The 24,105-nt window shown below is 44.0% G+C and overlaps 1 protein-coding gene across 1 annotated transcript in view; it reads left to right on the top strand.

Moving 5' to 3' along the window:
• Positions 1-24,105, top strand: part of LOC144797951 (vomeronasal type-2 receptor 26-like) — a 116,120-nt gene that overhangs the window by 55,448 nt on the left and 36,567 nt on the right. The window contains exon 2 of the mRNA XM_078668755.1: positions 15,682-15,780. Coding sequence (XP_078524881.1) covers positions 15,682-15,780 — 99 coding nt within the window. The remainder of the gene's footprint in view (positions 1-15,681; positions 15,781-24,105) is intronic.

Here is a 24,105-nt window from a genome sequence, read left to right as displayed (position 1 = left end):
TGTATCCTGTGCTGCTGCATTTTAAAAATCCTGTTTTATCACGGACCTTGTTGCTTGCGTGGCCGCAGAGGAGGGAGAGGCGCCGGCCCCGGGACTGCGAGGACCAGCATTCACCACCTACAGCTGGTCCTCTTCCCGTGAGTGCAGCGCCCCCTCCCAGTGCCCCGCCCTGCTGAATTTGCTTAACTACTCGCGGCCCCCGCTTCGCGGGTGCCGCTCGTGATTCAGGAGAAGTGCTCGCTCTTGCCCTCGCTACTGGAGTAGCTTGTATCCTGTGCTGCTGCATTTTAAAAATCCTGTTTTATCACGGACCTTGTTGCTTGCGTGGCCGCAGAGGAGGGAGAGGCGCCGGCCCCGGGACTGCGAGGACCAGCATTCACCACCTACAGCTGGTCCTCTTCCCGTGAGTGCAGCGCCCCCTCCCAGTGCCCCGCCCTGCTGAATTTGCTTAACTACTCGCGGCCCCCGCTTCGCGGGAGCCGCTCGTGATTCAGGAGAAGTGCTCGCTCTTGCCCTCGCTACTGGAGTAGCTTGTATCCTGTGCTGCTGCATTTTAAAAATCCTGTTTTATCACGGACCTTGTTGCTTGCGTGGCCGCAGAGGAGGGAGAGGCGCCGGCCCCGGGACTGCGAGGACCAGCATTCACCACCTACAGCTGGTCCTCTTCCCGTGAGTGCAGCGCCCCCTCCCAGTGCCCCGCCCTCATCACCCGTGAGACTACATTACTTCCACCTACCACGCGCATCGCGGGACGCGCGCGGGACACAGCTCGGGGCGAAGCCCGGGCAAAGGGCGGGCCGTCTAAGGCCGTCCAAGGTCGCACAAGGACGGGACGGGCCACCCCCCTTTTATTCGGTATTTAATAATCTTGTATTTTCTACTTGGTTTTTAAACGTGTCTGTTACAGATTTCTTACTGCCAGGTGAATCAAGCTAGTACGTGGTAGGGCTTGCATCAGTTCCTGTTTTCAGACTGCCTATACCTCTCAACTTTTTACTTAATCTAAATATCGATATCTGGCTAGAATATAATCTCATGGCATATAAAAAATTAAGATCTCGTACTATTTTCATGAAGAGAATGGGTACCGAAGAAGCTGTTAGAAAATGCTCTGCTAAAGCAGTAAAACCAGGCCAGATGATCGGAACTCCTGCCATTAGCAAATATTTCCTAGCTCTGTCTCCTAAGAGACAATCCAGTCTTTTGGCCTATGAACCACCAGTAACTTCGGAAGAAACTCCATCTAAAGAGGTTTCTGATTTGTCTTTTCCGGGCGCACAGATTACTTCAACTGCATGCGATTTTGGGTCTCGTTCCACACCTCAGATTGTACGACCCAAACAAGAGTCTCAAACATCTACTCTTGAATCCTCTATTGCCACATCGACAAATCAAATAATCCATCTTTTAGACTCTGAGAATCTCTGTGCAAAGGGTATTCAACCAGTTGAAAATATTTCTGAGATACAATTAAATTCGGAAAATTTACAAACTGAAATCTTAGACCAACACTTTGATTTTAAAACTAATTTGGATACATCACTGGATACATTTCTTCCGAACAATATGAACTCTACCAATGTGGCGACTCCTATATCTAAGGCTTTATACACACTACAGGAAATTCTTGAATCTGTCCTCTCATTTTTGGGTAATATTTTAGAAAACTCGGATCAAACCCTGGATGTTCAAATTGGCATTTTGAAATTTCTGGTAGAGGAAAAGAGGAAAAAAGACCACATGGTATCAGCTTTTAACATACAGACTCAGGAGGAAAGAAGGGAGGTTCCTAAATCCTCTCTTCCGACCAAAGTATCGATCTCTGATCCTCAAAATAAATGTGATAATAGCACTCAAACCACTGACCAGGAATCAATATGCCAGTTTAACACTAAAATCAAGAAAGAGACCAAAGAGGCCCGAATATATTCCCTAAAGAAACTGTTCAGAGAGGAGCCTTCATCAAAAATAAAAGAGTATCCAATCTTTTCAGTAACAAAGAACACCAATATGTTACAAAACACTGATGAAGGAGCTGGAAAAATAACTTTCCTACCTGTATCAGATGAAGCAGGTGAACAAAAGCCTACTCAAATGAAACATGATAAAGGAACAAAAGGAAAAATTAGTAATAGGAAATTAAGAAGAAGAATTAATAAAAAGAAATCGAGAAAAATAAGATTCAAAAATGCACCCATAGAACACAATAACGAGGAGGGTATCTCTGAAACATTAGCCATCAAACAATCCTTGGAAGAGGTACCAAACGGAATAAAAAACAAAAACAAATTACCCATTCAACAATTGAATCTCAAAGCTCCTGAATATATACCTTCCAGAACAAAAAGCAGTATTGTACAAAAAAATAAAGAAAGCGGCACAAACATGATATTATCCCCTGGTGGCTATCAACCTATGACGAAATATCTCCAGTTCGAAGAACTTTTTCCAACTGACGATTTACCATTAAATCGAGGAAGGATAATCAGTTTGCTGCAGCAAATCTATACTTTACAATCCATCACCAGTAAAGAAATAGACCTAGTTACATTCCCATTAAAGGAAAATAGGAAAATTGCGAAAGTAGCCTTCTGGTCATCAGTTGTTCCTGGTATTATCGTAAGGGAAAAAGAAATATTACACAAATATGGATATGATGTCATAGAAATATCTCCACCAAAGAATCATATAGCTAATACGATTGGCCATGAAAATATCACCAGGAATACCCTGGCAAAAAACTGGGATACAAACATTTTTGATTACACAAATTTGGGGCAAATTAGCTCTAGGAAGGATACTTTGACAATACAGGTAAATGACGGTCAAAGAAATGTATGGAGCAAATGCTATGAAGAAAAAGAAGCTAGAAAAACGACAGAATCTTGGGCTTGGGTATCTGAGGCCTTAAACAGTAATAAACAAGAACATCGATTGCATTGTACTGTTTAACAGCAGTTTAAAGATCACTTTGTGGAACTTAGCAGGAAAAACCACCGATAAAATGACCATAGCTCTACAAAATAACCCAGATATACTAGCCTTACAGGAAACATGGGCTACAAAACCATTCAACCAAAAGGGTTATTTTGTTTATGACATTCCTGCTATACCGACAAGCAGAGGTCATGCCAAGGGTGGTCTGGCAATCCTCTTAAGCGAGGAACACGAATGGTCCCAAGTAATGATCAACTCCAAATCTGATAATTTTCAATGCATTAAGGTCTCACTAAAAACAAACATTTCGGATCAAAAAAAGGCATTTCTGTTTTTTAACATGTACATTCCTCCGGGTACCTCTCAAGATGCTATTTTTATAGACATTATTGATTTGATGACTAAACTAATCGAAGATCGACCGAACACCCCGTACTTGATTGTGGGTGACATGAACGGGAAAATCTCCAACGCTGATATTGGCAAGTGGGCAAAAACATATGAAGAGGAACTAATAGACTTACCAGTTCCGATTTTTCCAAGGGGTAAAATTTCCGACAAAAGAGGGAAAATGCTATTAGCTTCACTCCCGAGCATAAACGGGTCAATTTTGAACGGCTACATAGAGGGTGACAGACCAGCATCCTTCACAAGGCGTGGAAATGGATGCTCATCAATTATTGATTATCTAATATGTAACATAGAGATAGTGGACACATTTCAATATTTGAAAATTGACTTCACAGAAGACAGTGACCACGCGCTTCTTTGTTTATATACTGGTTGGTCATTAAAACCCTCTCTGCCGAACCCAATTTTGCAATTAAACGGGAATATAGAAATCAATAATAAGCAAAGGCGAATCTTTTGGAATTCCGGGACTTTACATTATATAAATGAAAAGATTCTACAAAATGAAATCTTAACTATGATGCATTCGGAATGTCAAATAACAAACTTCGAATGCATCATGGTAAATCTTAAAATGTTATTGCTTAACAGGGAAAAACCTCGTACAAACCAAATCTGCAAGAACCCCAATGAAAAAGTAATCAGGAGGAAACTTAATAATCTTATTCGTGGGCAATTTTTAAATCATTCACCTGCAATACAGCAAGAGATAAATAAACTAAAAAAACAGCTAAGAAGAGAAAAGAATAGTAAAAAAAGAAAGCTTGAGGACAAAAATTGGGTGGACATTCACGAGGCGGCAAAACAATATAATCAAAGAAAATATTGGTCATTGATAGCCAAAATAACTGTAACCAAAAAGACATTATATGCCATACCAGTACCACCGCAGGATTGGGAAGCCTATCTAATTGACCTATACAAAGCAAACCCAATTAATGATGATAGTAATACTGCTGAATTGTTCCTAGAAACTAAATCATCACCAATTGAAAAATGCACAGCATCTTCTATCGAGATACACATTAGACAAGCCCGATGCACCTCTGCGTCAGGCCCTGATCTGATACCGATCAAAGTACTGCAGTCCAATCCTAAACAATGGAGTCAGATGCTAACATCATTATTCAACTACATCTTCTGCACTAGGAAAATACCAAAATCTTGGCAGGGAAGTACTATAATTCCCATATACAAAAAAGGGAACCGAAATATTGCTAGTAATTACCGCCAAATTGCATTAATGGACGCTACAGGCAAAATCTTTGCCGCGGAGGTATTGGATCGATTAAAAGGCTGGTGCTTTTCACAAGGAATAATACCGATGTATCAAGCCGGCTTCCGACCTAATCACTCAGTAATAGACAATATCTCAATTCTCCAGACTATACTTGACAAATACACTGGGCAGAAATCTCAACCAGTGTATGCTGCATTTATAGACTATTCAACTGCGTTCGATCGCGTTGATAGGCCAACCTTATGGAAAAAATTGAGAAAACTGGGGATTTCCGAAGATCTATTGCAACTAATAATTATGTTACACACGAACACCTGGTCCCAGGTTCAAATGGGAAGTGAGAAGGGTATTACAAAACCAATTAATACCCTGAATGGTCTTAAGCAAGGATGCCTTCTTGCACCAATTTTATTTTCACTTTACTTAAGTGACTTACCCTCTCATCTGCAACAATGCTTTAGTCTGACCCCAAAGGTTGCATCTCAGAGCATACATGCATTGTTATATGCAGATGATATAGTTATGTTAGACCTCACACCGTTTGGCCTCCAAAATTTGTTGAACTCCTTGAACGTCTACTCGAAGGATAATTTTTTAATCCCTAATCTATCAAAGACTAAAGTGGTAGCGTTCTCAGGCCGGAAAAAAAGTGCTAAATATAGCTGGTACCTTAATGGGAAAAGAGTTGAGGAAGTAAATGAATATACCTACCTTGGGAGGATTTTTTCAAAGAACATACAAAACTCCAAACAAATCAACAATCTAAAGAAAAAATCTGAGATACATGCAGGGGCGCTTTCTCGATTGTATACGGCCACAGGCAATAGGCATTTCTCCTCACTAGTCAAAGTGTACAAAGTAAAAATACCCGCGGTACTGTCTTATGCTACTGAACACTTACCAATGAAACAATGGTCTTTCATGGATATAACTGAGGGAAAGATTTTGAAAAGACTATTAAAGGTTGCCACATCAACATCTGTACAAGCACTCAGACTGGAATTTGCCTTGACAAGCTCGTATGCCACAGCTGTGGCAAACATTATCCGATGGGCCTATAACATCTTGCATGCAAAAGAAGGAACACTGAGATTTTTGTTAAAGATTGAGATATTTGAATCTGAATCTCAATTTTTTACCTTTTCCAAGAATATGTCTGAGGCATTCAAATTAGCTTGCCTAACTAAAGTTATTCTGTCATCTTGGACAAAATCGCAGTTAAAACTTTTTTTGAAATGCTTTACTCCGAGATTAAGTTACGATCTTGATCTAGTTCATTGTAGTAAACTATCTACATATAAAATCTTTACACAATCACTAGAATATAAGCAATCTCGACCCTATTTGGGGCTCTGCCTAACACATGGAGCCAGAAGGTCCATAATTATGTTGCGTTTAGGCATCTTACCGGTCTCTGCCTTTACATCTAAATGGTCACCAGGAGACACCTCTATGTGTAATCTGTGTTTTGGTGGAGTTCAAGATATAGTGCACATGTTATTTGTTTGCCCACACGTAAGCGTAGTTGAAGCACGGAAAAGATATGTTAGGCCGATATATCAGAAATATAACATTTCTACAGTCAATAGTTTGCTATTATTATGTAAACAACCGACAGATGAATGGGTTTGCTATAATTTCTATAAATTTCTGAAATCTTTTTTAATATTATATTAATGTGTATATTGACATTCTGTAAAATGTTTTTAAAAGATTTGTGGTCCTCAGTCGAGTACCAGATCAAATAAAAACTTTTTGACTTTTTTTTTTTGACTTTTGTAAAGTTTATAAGATTGCTGTACTTTACACAGATTTGGCGCATACCTTGTTTTATGTCTCCAAGGTCAAGCTTGAGAGTGAATACATTCTCTGTATGATGACTTCAGTGTTGATTGACGATGTAAGAAAACAGGTTTCAGGCATAGTAGGAATGCAGAAGTAACTCTATAGCTCTCATTCACACAGGAGTAAATAATTCCACTTTGCAGATTTGACCAGCATGAAGGTATCTTCCATATGAGGCTTATTGTGTCAACAAATACCTATCAACAAGATGTCCGAGTGGACATGCTTTCAGTTATCTCCACTTGGCTCACGTAATAATCTGACAAACATCTGCATATGTGCCACTTCCTCAGGCCCCAAAAAGAAGGACTCAGAAGCAATAGCTTCAGACACTTCTACAGCAGAGTGTGACCATGCAGAAGGCCTGAAAAGGCAGAGACTTGCTCTTTGGCATAAGATGCTTGGACCTGCAGATAAGATCCAACATGGACCCGTGGGAATAAGGACACACAGACCTGTGAGCCAAGAGTGCCCCATGGTTTCCAGAGAGAGGTAAATCCTGAGGTTTAGCTTTGGATGATCCCTGCTCCCAACAGGGACAGACTCTTTCTCCTGTCAGGCACCACCAGAGGAGGGCTATAATTACTTTGAAAGGAGTGGCATTCTGCCTGGCAGAGAGGCCCTTGCAGGGAGCTTCCAGATTGCACAGAGGACAGGGACGAGGCACCCCATCTCAGTAGCGGTGAGTGATATAGGGGTTCTCTACGGCCCCATTTATCTGCAGACCCATCCCCTTCATATGGCAGAAGATGGCCTGTGGGCTCTCAATATTGGCCTGCTTGTGACTGGTGGAGGAGCAACAAATACTGGATTCTCGTGCGATCCCCCTGGACCTGGGGATTGCAGGCTGAGACAACAGCAGAGACCACTTACTAGAGAAATTATTTTATTTATCTTATCGTTCTCCCTTGTTTTTAAACTTACTCCGCATACCTGCACCATAATTGTGCCCCACACCGCGGCTTCAGCGGCTCTCTAGCGCGCTCCCTGGGAGTCTTCTCGCCATCTTGGGGGGCTGAAGGGGACGTCATCTTGGGGGGCTGAAGGGGACGTCGGCCGGACGCCATTGTGGTCAGCGCTCTAGCAGTCAGGCTGACTTGCTTGAGCCCTATTTAATCTGAGTATGCAAGCGCGCGGCGTGTGTGCCGTAGTGACGCCGGAGTCACGCCAGAGTCCAGCCGGTCTGCGCCCATCCACGCTAAGGACGGGCTGGACGACTGGGCGACTGGCCTTACCGGAGGTGGATACGGTCGTATCAGGTACTCACATCGTGGCCTGCTGAACCTTAAACCCTTCCGGTTGCCTTGTCACTACTCGAACTCCCCGGAGGCTATCCTAGACTCTCCTGGTTGTAGGTGTTTTAGGGCAAGCTGTACGGGATCTGTTTCGCCATCCGGACCCACCAAGGCAGGCACTAGATGTAAACCTGTGCCTAGCAAGAGGAGGGATTTTGGATTCCTTATCAATGCGAGATCTTTGATAAAGAACAATGTGGCCTTTAAGGACTTTGTTTCGGATAGAAGACCCACCTGGGTCTTCGTTACGGAAACATGGGCTAAAGACTGCTCGGGACCGTACCTGGTGGAGGCGGTACCGGAGGGCTATACGTTAGTCAGGCAGGATAGAGTGGGACATACAGGTGGTGGGTTGGGCATCCTTCACAAGGATTCCCACTCCTGCCGTATTACCCCACTATCAGCCCCTCACAATGCCTTTCAGGCCCTCCATTTTTCTATCAATGCAGCATATGCTGCTCCATTTATGGGTATTCTTATATACCAACCTCCTGGGCCTAGAGCAGATTTTGGACAGCACATGCTCAGCATTCTAGAACCTTATTTTGGTTGTGAGCACGTAACGATATTGGGAGATATGAATTTTAATCTTGAAAATTTAGAGGCTAGTGAAACTCTTTCTCTCCTAGATACTTTATCCGCTTGTGGTTTGCAGCAGTTGGTCAAGGGTTCTACCCACCAGGCGGGCCATACGCTGGACGGGGTCTTCTCGAATGACAGTCAGCTGACTGTCGATGTCCCAATCCTGCTCACCTGGTCGGACCACCTTGCAGTCCCCCTGAAATTGGATGTTATTCCTGTAAACAATAATCCGAATGGCCCTAGTAAAATGGAATCTAGGCGAAATCTTAAGAACATAACCAATGCCTCACTTGCCCCCCTAATTCCCATTATGGCTATCTCTATGGAGGAGGATGTGTGTTCGGCTATGCTTAAGTTAGAAAGCTCCATTATAGGAGCCATGGATGAACTGGCCCTCAGCCTCCGTACGTTACTCTGCCAGAAAAAGGCCGTCGGCCCCCTGGTTCTCTGAGTCATTAAGACTTCTTAGACAGGGTTGTAGGAAGCAGGAACGACACTGGCGGGCCAGTTGGGCTACGCAGGACAGGGAAATCCATAAATCTCTTTTGAGGGGTTATAAGGCTGAGGTTATGAGAGCAAAGCAGGAGTATTTTTTGAATCTTACTACTACGCTTACCTCGCCAAAAGAGTTGTTTAAGATCGTGGACTCGTTGACTACCCTTCAGATTCCTGACCCAGTCATTTGCACACAGCAGCTCTGTGACGACATTGCCCAATACTTTCATACAAAAATTGTAGAAATCTTCTCGGCCCTAGAGCTGCAAAGGGCGTCAATATCTTTCTCCCCCTCCCAATCCACCCCCTCTTTAGTATCTGCTGGGGCTTCGACTCTGGTTTGTTTGTCTAGTTTTCCCCCTCTCTCCCTTCAGGAACTTGACGTCCTCTTGATTAAGACCAGGTCTGGGTCTCCCCTTGACCCGTGTCCACTTAAGCTACTTAAACAGTGTAAGGAAATTCTCTTGCCCCCACCACTGGAGATTATGAACAGAGCGATGCGGGATGGCATTTTTCCCTCTCAGTGGAAGAGGGCGGTGGTTAAGCCCCTTCTGAAAAAGCCTACCCTAGACCCGGAGGTTCTTAAAAACTTTCGCCCCATTTCGCTGCTCCCAGCTCCTGCGAAGATGCTGGAAACACATCTTAACCAGCATCTTGCATCTTTTCTGGAAACCTCTGGTCTTTTAGATCTCTCGCAGCATGGATTTCGGAGGGGCCATAGTACTGAATCGGCCCTTACCATTGTGCTTGATAACATCCGCACCACAGTGGATAGGGGCCTGACTACCCTCCTTATCCTGTTAGATCTCACGGCTGCTTTTGACACCCTGTCTCCCTCGGTGTTAACATCTCGGCTGCGGGAGATAGGGGTGGAGGGGCCAGCACTTAGTTTGTTGGCCTCCTTCCTTGACCAGAGGGAACAGAGAGTCAAGCTGGGGGAGTTTCCATCTCCATCCAAGCCTGTGCAGTGTGGGGTCCCACAGGGGTCGGCATTAAGTCCGACCCTTTTCAACATCTATGTGACCCCACTTGCCAGGCTTATTAGATCCTTTGGGATGGAGGTAGTCTCCTACGTGGATGACACTCAGATCTTGTTGTCTCTCGCCCAGTCTGTCAGCTCCGCTGCCTCCAATTTTAGACACTGTATGGAGGCAGTTGCTCAATGGATGATTGACAATTCATTGAGGCTGAATGGCGAGAAGACAGAGATCCTAGTGTTCGGTGGGAAGGAGGACATCTGGTCCGCGGAATGGTGGCCCACATCTCTGGGGGCTTGCCCTGTACCCACGCCCCTGGCTCGAAACCTGGGTGTCATGATTGATCCGGCCCTTGCGATGGGTCAACAAGTGAATAGGGCAATCTCCACCTGTTGGGGTATTATTAAGATCCTGCGGAAGATTAAACATTATCTCTCCCTGCAATCCAATTGTGGTCGCTTTAATAGCTTCTCGGCTCGATTACTGTAATGCCTTATACGCAGGAATAAACAAGGGCCTTATACAGCGACTACAAATTGTGCAGAACGCTGCGGCTAAGTTTGTGCTGGACATGCCCAGGCGCTCGTCAGTCACTGCCGCTAGGAAATCCCGGCACTGGCTTCCGATTGAAGCCAGGATCTCCTTTAAGGTTCTCTGTTTGATTTACGGGGCCTTGACCAGAAAGGAGATTGGAGGAATAAAAGACCTGCTGGTTCCGTACGCTCCCCCCAGAAACCTTCGCTCCTCCAACAAGCTCCTGTTATCAGTCCCCCGCGTTCGAAGAGCTAAGTGGGGAGGCTGGGCTTTTTCCAGTCTTGCTCCGAGATGGTGGAACACCTTGCCCTGTGAAATTAAGTCCCTGCCATCAATGCAAGCCTTTAGAAGGGCCTTGAAGACATGGCTTTTTGCCAAAGCTTACCCTTAGTTTTTGGGATATGCCTTTTATGATTCTTTTGTTGATAGGCGCTTTGATGCCTTTGGGCTAAGTTGCGCTATATAAGTTTTTATTCATTTAATTTCATTTCATTTCAGAGATGTAACGCATCAATCCTCCCTATAAGACCTCCTGGGAGGGGGAATGAGTCTTCAATTCGGTTGAAACTCATCTTGGGGTATTTCCTTGGAGGGGTAAAACAAGACAAATGACTCACCATGCTTAGCAGACATCACAGCAGTCTGGAATGTACCTCCATCCCCCCCTGGCCCTAGGACTACCATACATACTGTCCTCCATTACTCAATGCTGGACACATGGAACCTATCCATAGGCCCCCAAGGTAAGTTGTTGAAGCAAGGGAAGATGGACAAATGTACAGAGACCATTTCTCGCCTCATATGACACCAGGGAGGGATTTGGATTGTGCAACTATTATGGGTGGGGAAATGCCCCCACAGGCTTCTGACAGAATCGTTCAGGCTATGCAGGCCTCCCGGGAATAGAAAATCGCTGAGGTGGGCTCTGATATGACCTTGTTGTGATGTGATTTTAGATAGTGATAGGCAGAGTTAGGAGGTAAAGGCAGGAATTTCATTCTAGGAGGAACAGTTAAAAACCTTAAAACCATGATGGGATACTTGATCACACACACAAGGAGCTTGTTGGATGAATGGACGATGCAGAGGGTATTCAAGTTGAAATATCCTCTGCTTCATTGGATTGCCAGAGGGGGCAGAGGGCAAAGACACTGTCAGCTTGCTCACTAACTGGCATTTGTAAATCATAGACAGGAGGAGATTTTCCCGCTGTTTTGTTATTGAGAGGGCGCATAAGGCATTAACCAGGAAAGCCCAACTGGGAGGCCCTTGAAGAATAGCTCTGGCCCAAATTCTTAATTGTATAATGGAGACCTCATTCTCAGAGAGACTCAGTAGAGGGGTGAGACTGTATGAATCCAGGAAAATCTTTGTGTTCCCAGATGATAATATTGTAGTACAAAAGCAATGAAAAACATATGTAATAGTAAAACAAAAGGTCAGGTTCATGAGCCTGACATATATATTGCTATACCCCACCAAGTTGAGAGTTCTTTTTCAGAGTAAATATTTCATTTTGAAACACATGAGGAGGCTTGGACATGACTTGAGTAAAGGCCACACCATCGCTGAGAATGTGACTTGAGAGGTTCCAGAGACACTGGTCCCCACTCCCCAGTGGGACCAGGAGACAGAGGCTGCCCCATCGGTCTCGAGCCAAAGACACGCAACATCATGACAGTCTCCTAAGGTCCCTATCATAGTATTACTTTTTGGAAGGAAAATCGAGATTACATAGAAAGAAGTGAACATTTGATTTGTCAGATCCCACTCACAGCTTAAGTATTGGAGGACTCACACACCAGAAATGATGAATGACTGATACTTGCTGAGAAGGATCCGAGTCTATCAGGACATCTTCAGCAGGTGGAAAAGGGCCTTACAGGTTACAATGGTGATGACACTCTTTAACAAAATGACGAATCAACACTAAGCTAGTGCTGCTGACCAGTCCGGCCATTGGCCGGACCCTGTCTTCAGGATCACACCCAAACGTTTTGCCTTTTACCCTCCACTTTTTCTTGAATTCATTTTTGTCAGCTTTAGGACTCTGTGCACCTTGTCCACAACTAACTAGTATTAAAGTGCCTGTGTTCACTCCAATACAAAATGGTTAAATATGCTTACACCTGATTGGCATATTTCATTTACTTATACATTTCTTGCAGAGTAGTGTACCATATCCCCAGGGCCTGTAAATTAAATGCTATTAGTGGGCCTGCAGTACTTATTGTGCCAGCCACCTAACTAGCTCCTTAAAACATGCCTGAGGCCTGCCAATGCAGCCTGAATGAAGTTTTAAACTGTGAATTTGATTTGGACATATAACCCCCTTGCAATGCCTTAAACCCAACTTTGATGTAAGTCACCCTAAAGCAGGCCCTTGGTAGCCCATAGGGTAGGGTGAATTTTAATTAAATGGTTGGACATGAACGTTTGGGTATTACATTCATTTTTCACTATTGTGAGTACTACCTGTACCATAGGATAATATTGGATTTTCTAATTACATTTAATAAGTGCTAACCTCTGAATGGGGACAGATGAGCATTTCATGTTTGATGTCTATGTAATTTCAATAAAAAATCCTCCTTAATGGTAATGTCAGATTTTAAATTACAATTGTTTAGAAAGTTGGCATTTTTCCACCCCTTAGCCTTTTGGTGCCTGCAGCCTCCCATGTGTCACATGACTCAGTGTAACTGGTAGTTATACTGTGTGATATGTGTGCCTGAATGAGCTATCTGCTGTTGGGAAGGGGGCGGAACTGGGCACAGCCCCACTTGCATCTGAATAGGCTGTGTATTGCCTTTACACAAAGGGTTTGTCACCTCCAAATGGTTTCTGCAGCCAGCTGGGAGACAGGGCAGGGGAGTCAGGAAAGTCTAAGCTCTTCAAAGAGAAACCTTTAGAAACTAGTGCCCCCACACCCACTTGTTTCTGGAGCTGTTTAAGGACAGCCTGCTGCTGTGGCCTGCTATGTACTCCGCAAGACTGTCTTGTTGCACCTGGAAGGGCTATGATGGCAAGTCATCGTCATCAAGGCGTGCAGTCCATCAGCATCGAGCTGCGCCATCCGTCAAGGCGATGTCATCGGGCAGCCACATTTTGGAGTTGAAGGAAAAAGCGCTGGTTCCAATTTGCGCAGGGTTGTCAATGCATGGGTTCTAGTGGATCAGCACAGAAATAAGCATTTCCAAGGGTCCAGGACTATAATGGTACCACTTGGCAAGGCAGGTCTCATAGATGGCATAGAGTCCATGTGCTCTTGCAGTGTTGTGGTAAGTCTTTTCTGGCTCTGAGACTTCAGAGCAGGGGGCAGGCCAGCAAGCACTTGGAGTCACTCTGGGTTCAAGTGAGTTGGTCCTGGTCTTCTTCCATAGCAGAGGGTAGCAAGCACCTGGAAACGGGAAGGACGTTAGGGCAGAAAATCAGTTCTTCCATAGCAACATCCCCACAGAGTGGCAGTCCTTGTAGCAACACATCAGTCCTTCTTTGTGACAGAGTTCTTCACAGGTCCAGTAGTGCACAGGTCTGGTAGGGTCAGAGACCCAGTACTTGTACCTATTTTTGCCGATGAAGTAAGAGGGGGCTTCAAAGAAGAGTCTTTGAAGTGCACACAGGCCAATTGTCCTGTCTCCAGACTGTCAGTAGTGGGTAATCAGCCCTTTGTGTGGGAAACAGGACACTGCCTATTCAGGTGTAAGTGTTAGCTAACCCTCTCTTCCTGCCTAGAAAGAGCCATTAGAATGCAGATTAGTTATCTGTCATAATTACCCATTGTGCGTATATTTGGTGTTACACGAAATACAGAAACATTTATACATTTAAATGTGTTTGCTTTGTGTATGATGCTATAATTTGACAATAATATAAGCACAGTCTTCCTTACTATTAGAAAGAGTACCTAGCAACATCCTTGAATTATATGGGTTGGGGCTATTGAGAAATAGTGAGGATCGTATCTTCATTAAAACCTTATCCACATAGTGGACCTTTCAAATTGAACCACTATCACTTTGTAAAAGTGGCCTTTCTAAAATAGTAACGTAAAATCCAAATTCACCAGTAAACAAGATTTATCATTACCATTCCAAAGATATAAAACATGGTGCAGCTACTCCTTCTTAAATCAGGAATTAAAACTTAAACGTGTTTTAAGGAATTCCCAATGCTAACCTGTGAGTAGGCCTCACAGTAGTAAAAAATGAATGTGGGTTTTTGTCACTACCAGGACATGCAACTCATAAGATTACAGTTCCTACCTTTTACTTACACAGCACCCTGCCCTTTGGGTTACTTAGGCCCTACCTTAGGGGTGACTTATGTGCAATAAAAGGGGAGTTTAAGGCTTGGCAAATAGTTCTAAATGCCAAGTCGAAGTGCCTGTAAACTGCACACATGGTTTGAAAGGCTACTTGTGTGGGTGGCACAATAAGTGCTGCAGGCCCACTAGTAGCATTTAGGTTATAGGCAGTAAACATATGGTACACGACTGTACAAGGGACTTACCAGTAAACTAAATATGCCAATTGCATATACACCAATTATCTCATATGTAAGAGAGAAGTACATGCACTTTAGCACTGATTAGCAGTGGCAAAGTGCTCACAGTCCTAAAATCAACACAAAGATAAACCAAAAAGAGGAGAACGCAGGCAAAAGGTTTGGGGGAAAACCACCCTAAGAATGACAGGTCTAACACGTTGTCTTCCCAGATGCAAGGTAAATCCATAAGTAGGTACTGTTGTGTAGGTACCAGGCAGACAATTTATTTTTCTTATATAAGTCTGCATTGCACGTAATTGAAGCACGTTCTATCACAGGAATAATTGTTTCATGTAAGTACATTTTAAATCCATTAAACAATGCCCATGATGAAAAATCACTTCCGATAGTTTCCTATTTGGTGAATTTATTTATTTTATCTTACCAGCCACATGTCATTGTCTCCGTCATACTGGTCTCAATTCCACTTTCAGAGTATTGTCTTAAAATATTTTCTTCTTTTTTGCTCCTCCTTACATTTCCTCCTTTTTTCCTTTATCAATCCCCCTATTATATTATTCCAAATTCTCATGTTCTCCTACTTATACAGTGACAAGCTGCAGATTCTTTTCACTACTAATGCCTACAACATGGAATACTCTGGCTGCTCAGTCACACAGTAATCCTGTTGACTATTAAACCACCTAGGAATTCATGGTAACGCTACTTGAAAGGAATACAACTTGTCTGCTGCATTTATCTTATCTCATCTTATTTTATTTAACCATGTATTTGTAATTTTAATCAGTGCTGTACATAAATGAAATTCATGAACTACATACAATTAAATAATAATGGTTTATTTTTCTCATTTAAGGTTAGCTATTTCTCAACCAGTCCTTTGCTCAACAACAAAGATGAGTTCCCTTCCTTCTTCCGGACAATCCCAAGTGATGACAGCCAGGCCCAGGGACTGGTACAGCTTGTGGTGCACTTTGGTTGGACTTGGGTGGGCATTGTTTCAAATGAAGATGACTATGGAAGATTAGGGTCTCAGACCCTCAAAGAACAACTACTGAAAAATGGAGTTTGCTTCGCATTTCATGAATCAATACCTATTGAACCTTCAAACATTAAAACCAATCTCATTGTGGAGACAATTGCAAACTCTTCAGCCAATGTTATTATTGCATTTTGTTCCAGTCGATTTTTGCTTCCAATAATGAGAGCACTGTCCCAGCAAAATATTACAGGCACAGTATGGGTTGCTAGTGAAGGCTGGTCAACTTCCTCCAGTTTTCCAAGTAGTGTATTTGGCAACATAATGAGTGAAACAATTGGTTTGACTGTCCACGCGGATGCAATACCAGGGTTCCAACATTTCCTTTTAAAAGTACATCCTTCTAGCAACCCAAAGGACACATTTGTTAAAACATTCTGGGAACAGGCAATGGGATGTCACTGGCCCAGCCCTGGGTCCAATGTGACCCTGAAAAGTACACAATATATCAGTGGCACCGTCCTTTGCACAGGTCAAGAGAAACTTGAAAAATTCAAATCAAAATATGAAAACGAGCCTGATGCAAGAGTTTTCTCTATCATTTACAACGCCGTTTATGCCTTGGCATATGCTCTAAACAGCATGCTTTCTTGTGTGCCAGGGAATGGGCCATTTAACCTTAAAGCATGTGGAGAGGTTTTTGATTTTAAGCCATGGCAGGTATGGTAGGTTGCATGCGTTTACAATGAAGTGGCTTAGCTAAATCTGAAAACCTCTAACTGCCCCTAGCATAGGAGGAGACAATTTCTGTGCCTGAGATTTATTCACAAATTATGTTATGGGAGCACCAGAACGGTGTGGTATTATAATATCGCCTGAGATAAACATTATGTTCTAAATATTGTCTACAGATGAGTTAATTTTGGATTGCACCGTTTGAGTTAATAATTGAAAGCCTACACCCAATGGGAAACTTGTCCATAAAGAATATTTAGGGCACACTTTTTATGTTAGATGACATTTCTTTGTATGATATTCTGACAAACAAGCCAGCAGAAGAACAGTTTGGAAGCAAACCTTGTTCAGTTGAACATCCTACAATGAGTGAACAAGATTATGGGTGCATTAAGGAAATAGCATCAGCACCAATGTAGGTCATATTTGCTCCATGTTTCAGATATAAGAGTCACTGTTTAGCAAAAAGTTACAGAGAGACATATGAAACCCAGAAACGTGTCTATACTGCTTGCAGTGGCATTTTATAAAAATTGGTGCTAATTCTTCTAGAACAAGAAAATACTGCATATTGTCCAACTAGGTTGTTCGACAAAGACACAATTAGGCTGTATTACCCAGACAGGGTCATCTGGATATATATTTAGTTACATTGAAGGTTGGTAGTGCCTGTCTCGAATCAAATGTCTCCATGCTCTGTGGCCAAGCTATAGGAGCAACTTGGATCCAAAAGGGATAGCTGCATGCACATTTCTTCCAATATCTTGATTTGTGCCCACCAATGTACATGATGTTCTCTACTGTTGAGGAATGACAGATTAGAAACTGAGTGTCACATATAAGTCAGTCTCTATGACAAGTCCACACAGAACAGAAATGTTGATATACATCATTATTGTGAGCATTTATGCTATTCAAGGGTGTTTGCTAAAGTATAATGTAATCTGAGCTAAAATTCAACCTGATGATTTACATGTATTCATGAAACTATGCGTGCATCATAAATGTGCATTTAAAGAGAAATCATAATTAGCTAATCCTTATTTCCGCTTTAAACATTCAAACTAAGATTGGAAAACTCAAACTATTTGGAGTGGTAATTAATCAATCAATGCAGTCAAAGTACCAGCCTCCCAATGATGCTGAAAGAAGGCTATTACTGGTTGGATCCAATACACGAGCCATGGAAAAGCAGCAGTGTAATTTACTGTGACCTCACATGTAATGTGCTGATCATTACAGCAAGGCTTTAAATTCAGGCTGCTCGCATTGCCCTTGTGTAAGCCTTAATCCTGAGATCATTAATATGAGTTGTTCCAGCCAAAATCTTTTCACATTAATTCAAAGAATCCGAAAATTCAAAAAAGGCTGCTTTATAACAAGGGCCGAATGTGTTATAAAATTATAGCAAAGCAGACTACCTGAACACTCTTAAAGTAAAATGAATCTCCAAAACGTTGCTGAGATAACTTTGAAAAAACCCAGTAAATTGCAGCTAGGATGTGATTCTACAAAACCAAATCATGAAAATATTTTATTTAAAGTGCTGTAACAGCAGAAGTCACTTTAAATTTATAGAACAGTCGGAGGCCACATTTTAGCCACTATAGCATATCATCTAGGTGATAGGGATTAGCCAAGGGCAGCAGCAGCTGCAATTGGTTCCACCAATAATATCCTTGCAACCTGTTATCTCGGGGGTTATAAAAGCAGCAAGAGTAAAAGAAAGCAAACTCATTAGAGGTGGCCACAAAAAAATCACAGGCTACCTAGCCTCTGACATTACTGAACTACAGGTACCAGTGATTCAAAGGAAAGAGGAAATGACAAGGACTACATGCTTTTGGGGAATAATATAAAGGAATTAAACGTGTAATGCATGTTTCCCCATATAAAGTGGCCCAGCAACTTCACTGCTTTCCGCATGTAAAAACTCCAGAAGTGGCAGGATATCCACTGTACTCAATTTTCCAGTGGGACTAATGACACCCTTGATTTGTCCCATCAGAATTAATTGGTGTTATACCTGTCAGCCAAAGGGTGGTTTTGCCCCTAAAGTTTTACCTTCCCTTTCTATTTTTATTGATTGTGTTTTTGCTGGCCTTGTGACTCTGTGCACTTTCCCACTGCTAACCAGTGCTAAAGTGCATGTTCTCACTCCTTAGACATGGTAACATTGGCTTATCTCCAGTTTGCATAGTTAATTTATGTATGAGTCCATAGTCAAGTGGCACTATGTGTACTCAGGGTCTGTAAATGAAATGGTACTAGTGGGCTTGCAGCACTGTTTGTAGAATCTTTGAAACATCTATCAGACCTGCCATTGCAGCCTATGTGCGTAATGTTAAACTGCTATTTCAAGCTGGCAAACGACCTTTATGCCAGGCACAAACCTTCATTTCTAATACATATAAGTCAGCCCTGGAGAAGGCCCTTGACAGTCTAGAGGGTAGGGTTCTGTGTATTTTAAACTTAGGGCATACTTTTAGGTTTGACGTGTACTAATAGTGACACACTCCTAAATGTGTTTTTTATGACTGAAAGACCTGACCCTCCCATAGGATACCATTGGAGTTACCTTATTACATTTAATAAGGGATAACTTCCAAATTGGAAAAGGTAACCAATTCATGTTTGGTGACTTTGGAATTGTAAGAACAAATCCTCTCTTATGGTGAAGTCGGATTTTAAATTACAATTTTAAAATGCCAATTTTAAAGATTCGCCTATTTCCTGCCTTAGCTGTTTAGAGGCACATACATCAAGGTCACAATTTGCGATGACCAAATAGCGATTATTAAGGAATCGCTATTTGGTAATCGCAAATGCCTATGAATGTAGGAATCACAATAAAATGTGCGATTCCTTACTATTGGCTAATAGCGAATCAGAAACTGTAAGTCGCTATTATCTAATGTGCCTCCATTCATTCCTATGGGCCTACAGGCCCATGGGAATGAATGGTAATGCATTTGCAAATTGCGATTACGAAATTGGTAATCACAAATTGCGACCGCAAATCCGAGGGTGCCCGGGGGGCCTAAGGCCCCCCTGAAGCACCCCTCAAAAAAGGTAAGTGTGCACATGTAAACACACACATGCCCTATGGGCATGTGTGTTCTACATGGCCCTTTGAAAAATGCATTTTTGTGCATTTTTCAAAGCATGCACAAATTGCCATCAGCTTCAAGTTAGCTTTTCATAAATGCACAGTTCGCATTTAGGAAAGGCTTGATACATCGACATTAGAGAATCGCAAATTGCGCTTCCTTAACTGCATTCCCAATTTAGGTCAACAGAAAAAAATTGAGATTACCTAAATTGCAAATGGAAAAAGGTACATGCATCAGAAAAGGCCTTTTTACATTTGCCAAATTGGCCAATTCTTCAAATCGGCCTGTTTGCGACCTGGAACAAGCTTGATGCATGTGTCCCTTAGTGCCTTCTGCCTGCCAATGGGTCACATGACAAGGTGTAGCTGACAGTTGGACTTAGTGCATTCCTCCTAGACAGCCACACACAATAGAGAGCTGAGGTGTGCCTGGATGAGCCTTCAATGGAAGGATGGGGGAGCAGAGCTGGGCATACTCCTACTTACACATAAATAGGCTGTGGGGCCTGCCTACACCAACACAGCTGTATACCTCTGTAGTTGGTCTGGAGCCAGGCCAGGGGAAGGAGGATACCTGAGCACTTCTCTAGAAATTTCTCCCACTTCAAAGAAGGCACCAGGTATAAATGTTGGACCTCAGACAACAACTCTTCAGTACACTCCTGGAGATGTGGGTACTACAGAAGAAGGACTGCTATGCTGCTTTGCTGCCTGAAGGTTTGCCACTCTTTTGCCCTGCTACTCCACAACTGTTCTGCCTGTTCCATGCTTGTTGAGAATGAAGATTAGACCTGTACCCTTCATCCCAGGCTGAAGTGACTCTAAGGGTAAACCAACTGTTTTGAAGTACAGGGACATAATATGCTGTAGAGCATGGGTACTCACAAACTTTCTCTCAGGGGCCAAATTTACAGTGTGGTTTGTGGCCGAGGGCCGCACCGTTGGGGGTGGGGTCAGTGAGAGAGGGGGACGGGGCTAGAGCAAAAAAAAACTGACCATTAGGTTGAACACAGGCCCCTGCAGCGGACGCCTTCGTCCACAAAGCCACCAGACCCAGCATACACACATATCTCTCTCTCTCTCTCTCTCTCTCCCCCCCTCTCTCTCTCTCTCTCTCTAACTCTATCTATCTCTTTCACTCTCTCTCTCTCTGTCTCCCTGAACACAGGCCCCTGCAGCAGACGCCTTCGTCCACTAAGCCACCAGACCCAGCATACACACATCTCTCTCTCTCTCTCTCTCTCTCTCTCTCTCTCTCTCTCTCTCTTTCTCTCTTTCTCTCTTTCTCTTTCTCTCTCTCTCCATCTCTTTAACTCTCTCTGTCTGTCTCCCCCCTCTCTCTATCTCTCCCTCCCTCCCTCTCTCTCTCTCCGTCTCCCTGTCTCACTCACTCTGTCTCCCGCTCTCTCTCTCTCCCCCCTCACTCTGTCTCCCTCCCTCTGTCTTACTCCCACTGTCTGTCTCCATCTGTCTCCCTCACTCTGTCTCCCTCCCTCTGTCTGTCTGTCGCCCTTCTCCCTCTGTCTGTCTCCCTTCGTCTGTCTCCCTCCATCTGTCTCCCTCCGTCTATCTGCCTCCGTCTATCTCCCTCTGTTTATCTCCCTCTGTCTATCTCCCTCTGTCTATCTCCCTCTGTCTCCCTCTCTCTGTCTGTCTCCCTCCCTCTGTCTGTCTCCCTCCCTCTGTCTGTCGCCCTCCTCCCTCTGTCTCCCACCCTCTGTCTCACTCCGTCTCCCTCCCTCCCTCTTTCTCCCTCCCTCTGTCTCCCTCCGTCTGTCTCCCTCTGTCTGTCTCCCTCCCTCTGTCTCCTTCACTCTGTCTCCCATTCTCTCTTTCTGTCTAGGTGAGGTGTAATCATTCTATTAGAAATGTCTCAGAAAGCAAGAGCTCTTTGCTGCACACATTGACCACCTCCATAAGAGTAGGTTGTGAAGGACAGCCCTGCTGTCAGCCAGGGGCAAGCAAGATTATGTATGTGAGCACCATAAACCTGCGTGCCAGGCCAAAGCCCTGCAGGGAATATATGTGCCACATAGGGCTTCACCCCCCCACTCTTACATCACTGTGATTGCTAGAATGAGGAACCTTTGTATTTGCACAAAGAATCTCTTTTGTGTGCAAAACTCACTTTCAAAATAGGAATTACCACGCTTGAATGAAAGCCATCCGGGTAGAACCAATGTAATATGCTCAGATCTCTCAACTTATGCCCAATATTCTTAACCACCTGAAACACGCACTGTGGATGACACGGAGATTACTCTCTTGTGTTATATAACATGGCTGCTCGTGATCTCACCACGCAGTTCAGTATAGTGTCAGGGTTATACTAGAGAACCAAAAGAAGCCCTGGTAAATAAGCTCAAACCAGCCGCGCTCCCTTCGTCTTCTCGCTCAACCTCTCTCATCCATCCATTTTTACTCTCTCCTAAAGACTGTTCCAGAGGAGATAACTCTTAACTGTTTTTCCATGAAGCCCCTTTGTTGAGTATTACTTCCTGTCAACTTCTAATTTGACCTCAACTTCAGCAATGGGGGTTTGGGCAATGTTGGTGACACAACAGTATTTCTTTTTTATCAATTTATTTTAGTAATTTAAAGGCCTCCGTGAATTCCCCCACTAAACATCGTGAAGTCATGGAAAGTGGTTTGAAGGACACTGCAACTCGTAGTCTCTTACTCTTGTTCGCATGAGCAGGCGCAAGTTGTCAATCTCAGGGCTACAAAAGTAGGTATGGCGCAAGCTGATCGAACTTAACAAGATAATGTTTAATTTGTCAGCCTTGTCTCTAATTCAAGGAGAATGCCACAGGGTGGCTGAACATTTGACTGAACCTAAATGTTTGCAAAAACAACAAGTGATGGACTGAATGTGGATCAATGTCACACACTCCCCCAGTCAAAAGATCTGGGCCCAAATCCATCGTTTTTTTGCACTCCACACCACCCTGGGTTAGACAATGGCGATATGCAAATCAGCTCTGACCCTGTTGCCCCATGGGAACAGTCCAGTCCGAACTACAAAAGCCATGTCCTTCCCAGAACGGAATCAAGCATCCGAGGACCGGACCGGTTTCGAGGTAACACCTCTCTTCAGCCCGGCTAGCTTGATTCCAGTGGTGTGGAGTGCCTGGGACCCACGTCTGGGCATCCCCAGCGCACTTAGGGCGGCAATTGCAAAAACAACAAGTGATGGACTGAATGTGGATCAATGTCACACACTCCCCCAGTCAAAAGATCTGGGCCCAAATCCATCGTTTTTTTGCACTCCACACCACCCTGGGTTAGACAATGGCAATATGCAAATCAGCTCTGACCCTGTTGCCCCATGGGAACAGTCCAGTCCGAACTACAAAAGCCATGTCCTTCCCAGAACGGAATCAAGCATCCGAGGACCGGACCGGTTTCGAGGTAACACCTCTCTTCAGCCCGGCTAGCTTGATTCCAGTGGTGTGGAGTGCCTGGGACCCACGTCTGGGCATCCCCAGCGCACTTAGGGCGGCAATTGCAAAAACAACAAGTGATGGACTGAATGTGGATCAATGTCACACACTCCCCCAGTCAAAAGATCTGGGCCCAAATCCATCGTTTTTTTGCACTCCACACCACCCTGGGTTAGACAATGGCGATATGCAAATCAGCTCTGACCCTGTTGCCCCATGGGAACAGTCCAGTCCGAACTACAAAAGCCATGTCCTTCCCAGAACGGAATCAAGCATCCGAGGACCGGACCGGTTTCGAGGTAACACCTCTCTTCAGCCCGGCTAGCTTGATTCCAGTGGTGTGGAGGGCCTGGGACCCACGTCTGGGCATCCCCAGCGCACTTAGGGCGGCAATTGCAAAAACAACAAGTGATGGACTGAATGTGGATCAATGTCACACACTCCCCCAGTCAAAAGATCTGGGCCCAAATCCATCGTTTTTTTGCACTCCACACCACCCTGGGTTAGACAATGGCAATATGCAAATCAGCTCTGACCCTGTTGCCCCATGGGAACAGTCCAGTCCGAACTACAAAAGCCATGTCCTTCCCAGAACGGAATCAAGCATCCGAGGACCGGACCGGTTTCGAGGTAACACCTCTCTTCAGCCCGGCTAGCTTGATTCCAGTGGTGTGGAGTGCCTGGGACCCACGTCTGGGCATCCCCAGCGCACTTAGGGCGGCAATTGCAAAAACAACAAGTGATGGACTGAATGTGGATCAATGTCACACACTCCCCCAGTCAAAAGATCTGGGCCCAAATCCATCGTTTTTTTGCACTCCACACCACCCTGGGTTAGACAATGGCGATATGCAAATCAGCTCTGACCCTGTTGCCCCATGGGAACAGTCCAGTCCGAACTACAAAAGCCATGTCCTTCCCAGAACGGAATCAAGCATCCGAGGACCGGACCGGTTTCGAGGTAACACCTCTCTTCAGCCCGGCTAGCTTGATTCCAGTGGTGTGGAGTGC

This window comes from Lissotriton helveticus, chromosome 12 (genome assembly GCF_964261635.1).
Source record: "Lissotriton helveticus chromosome 12, aLisHel1.1, whole genome shotgun sequence".
NCBI classification, from domain to species: Eukaryota; Metazoa; Chordata; class Amphibia; order Caudata; family Salamandridae; genus Lissotriton; species Lissotriton helveticus.
Note: the sequence above shows the minus strand (reverse complement) of the source record. Positions and strands in the feature narration are given on the sequence as shown.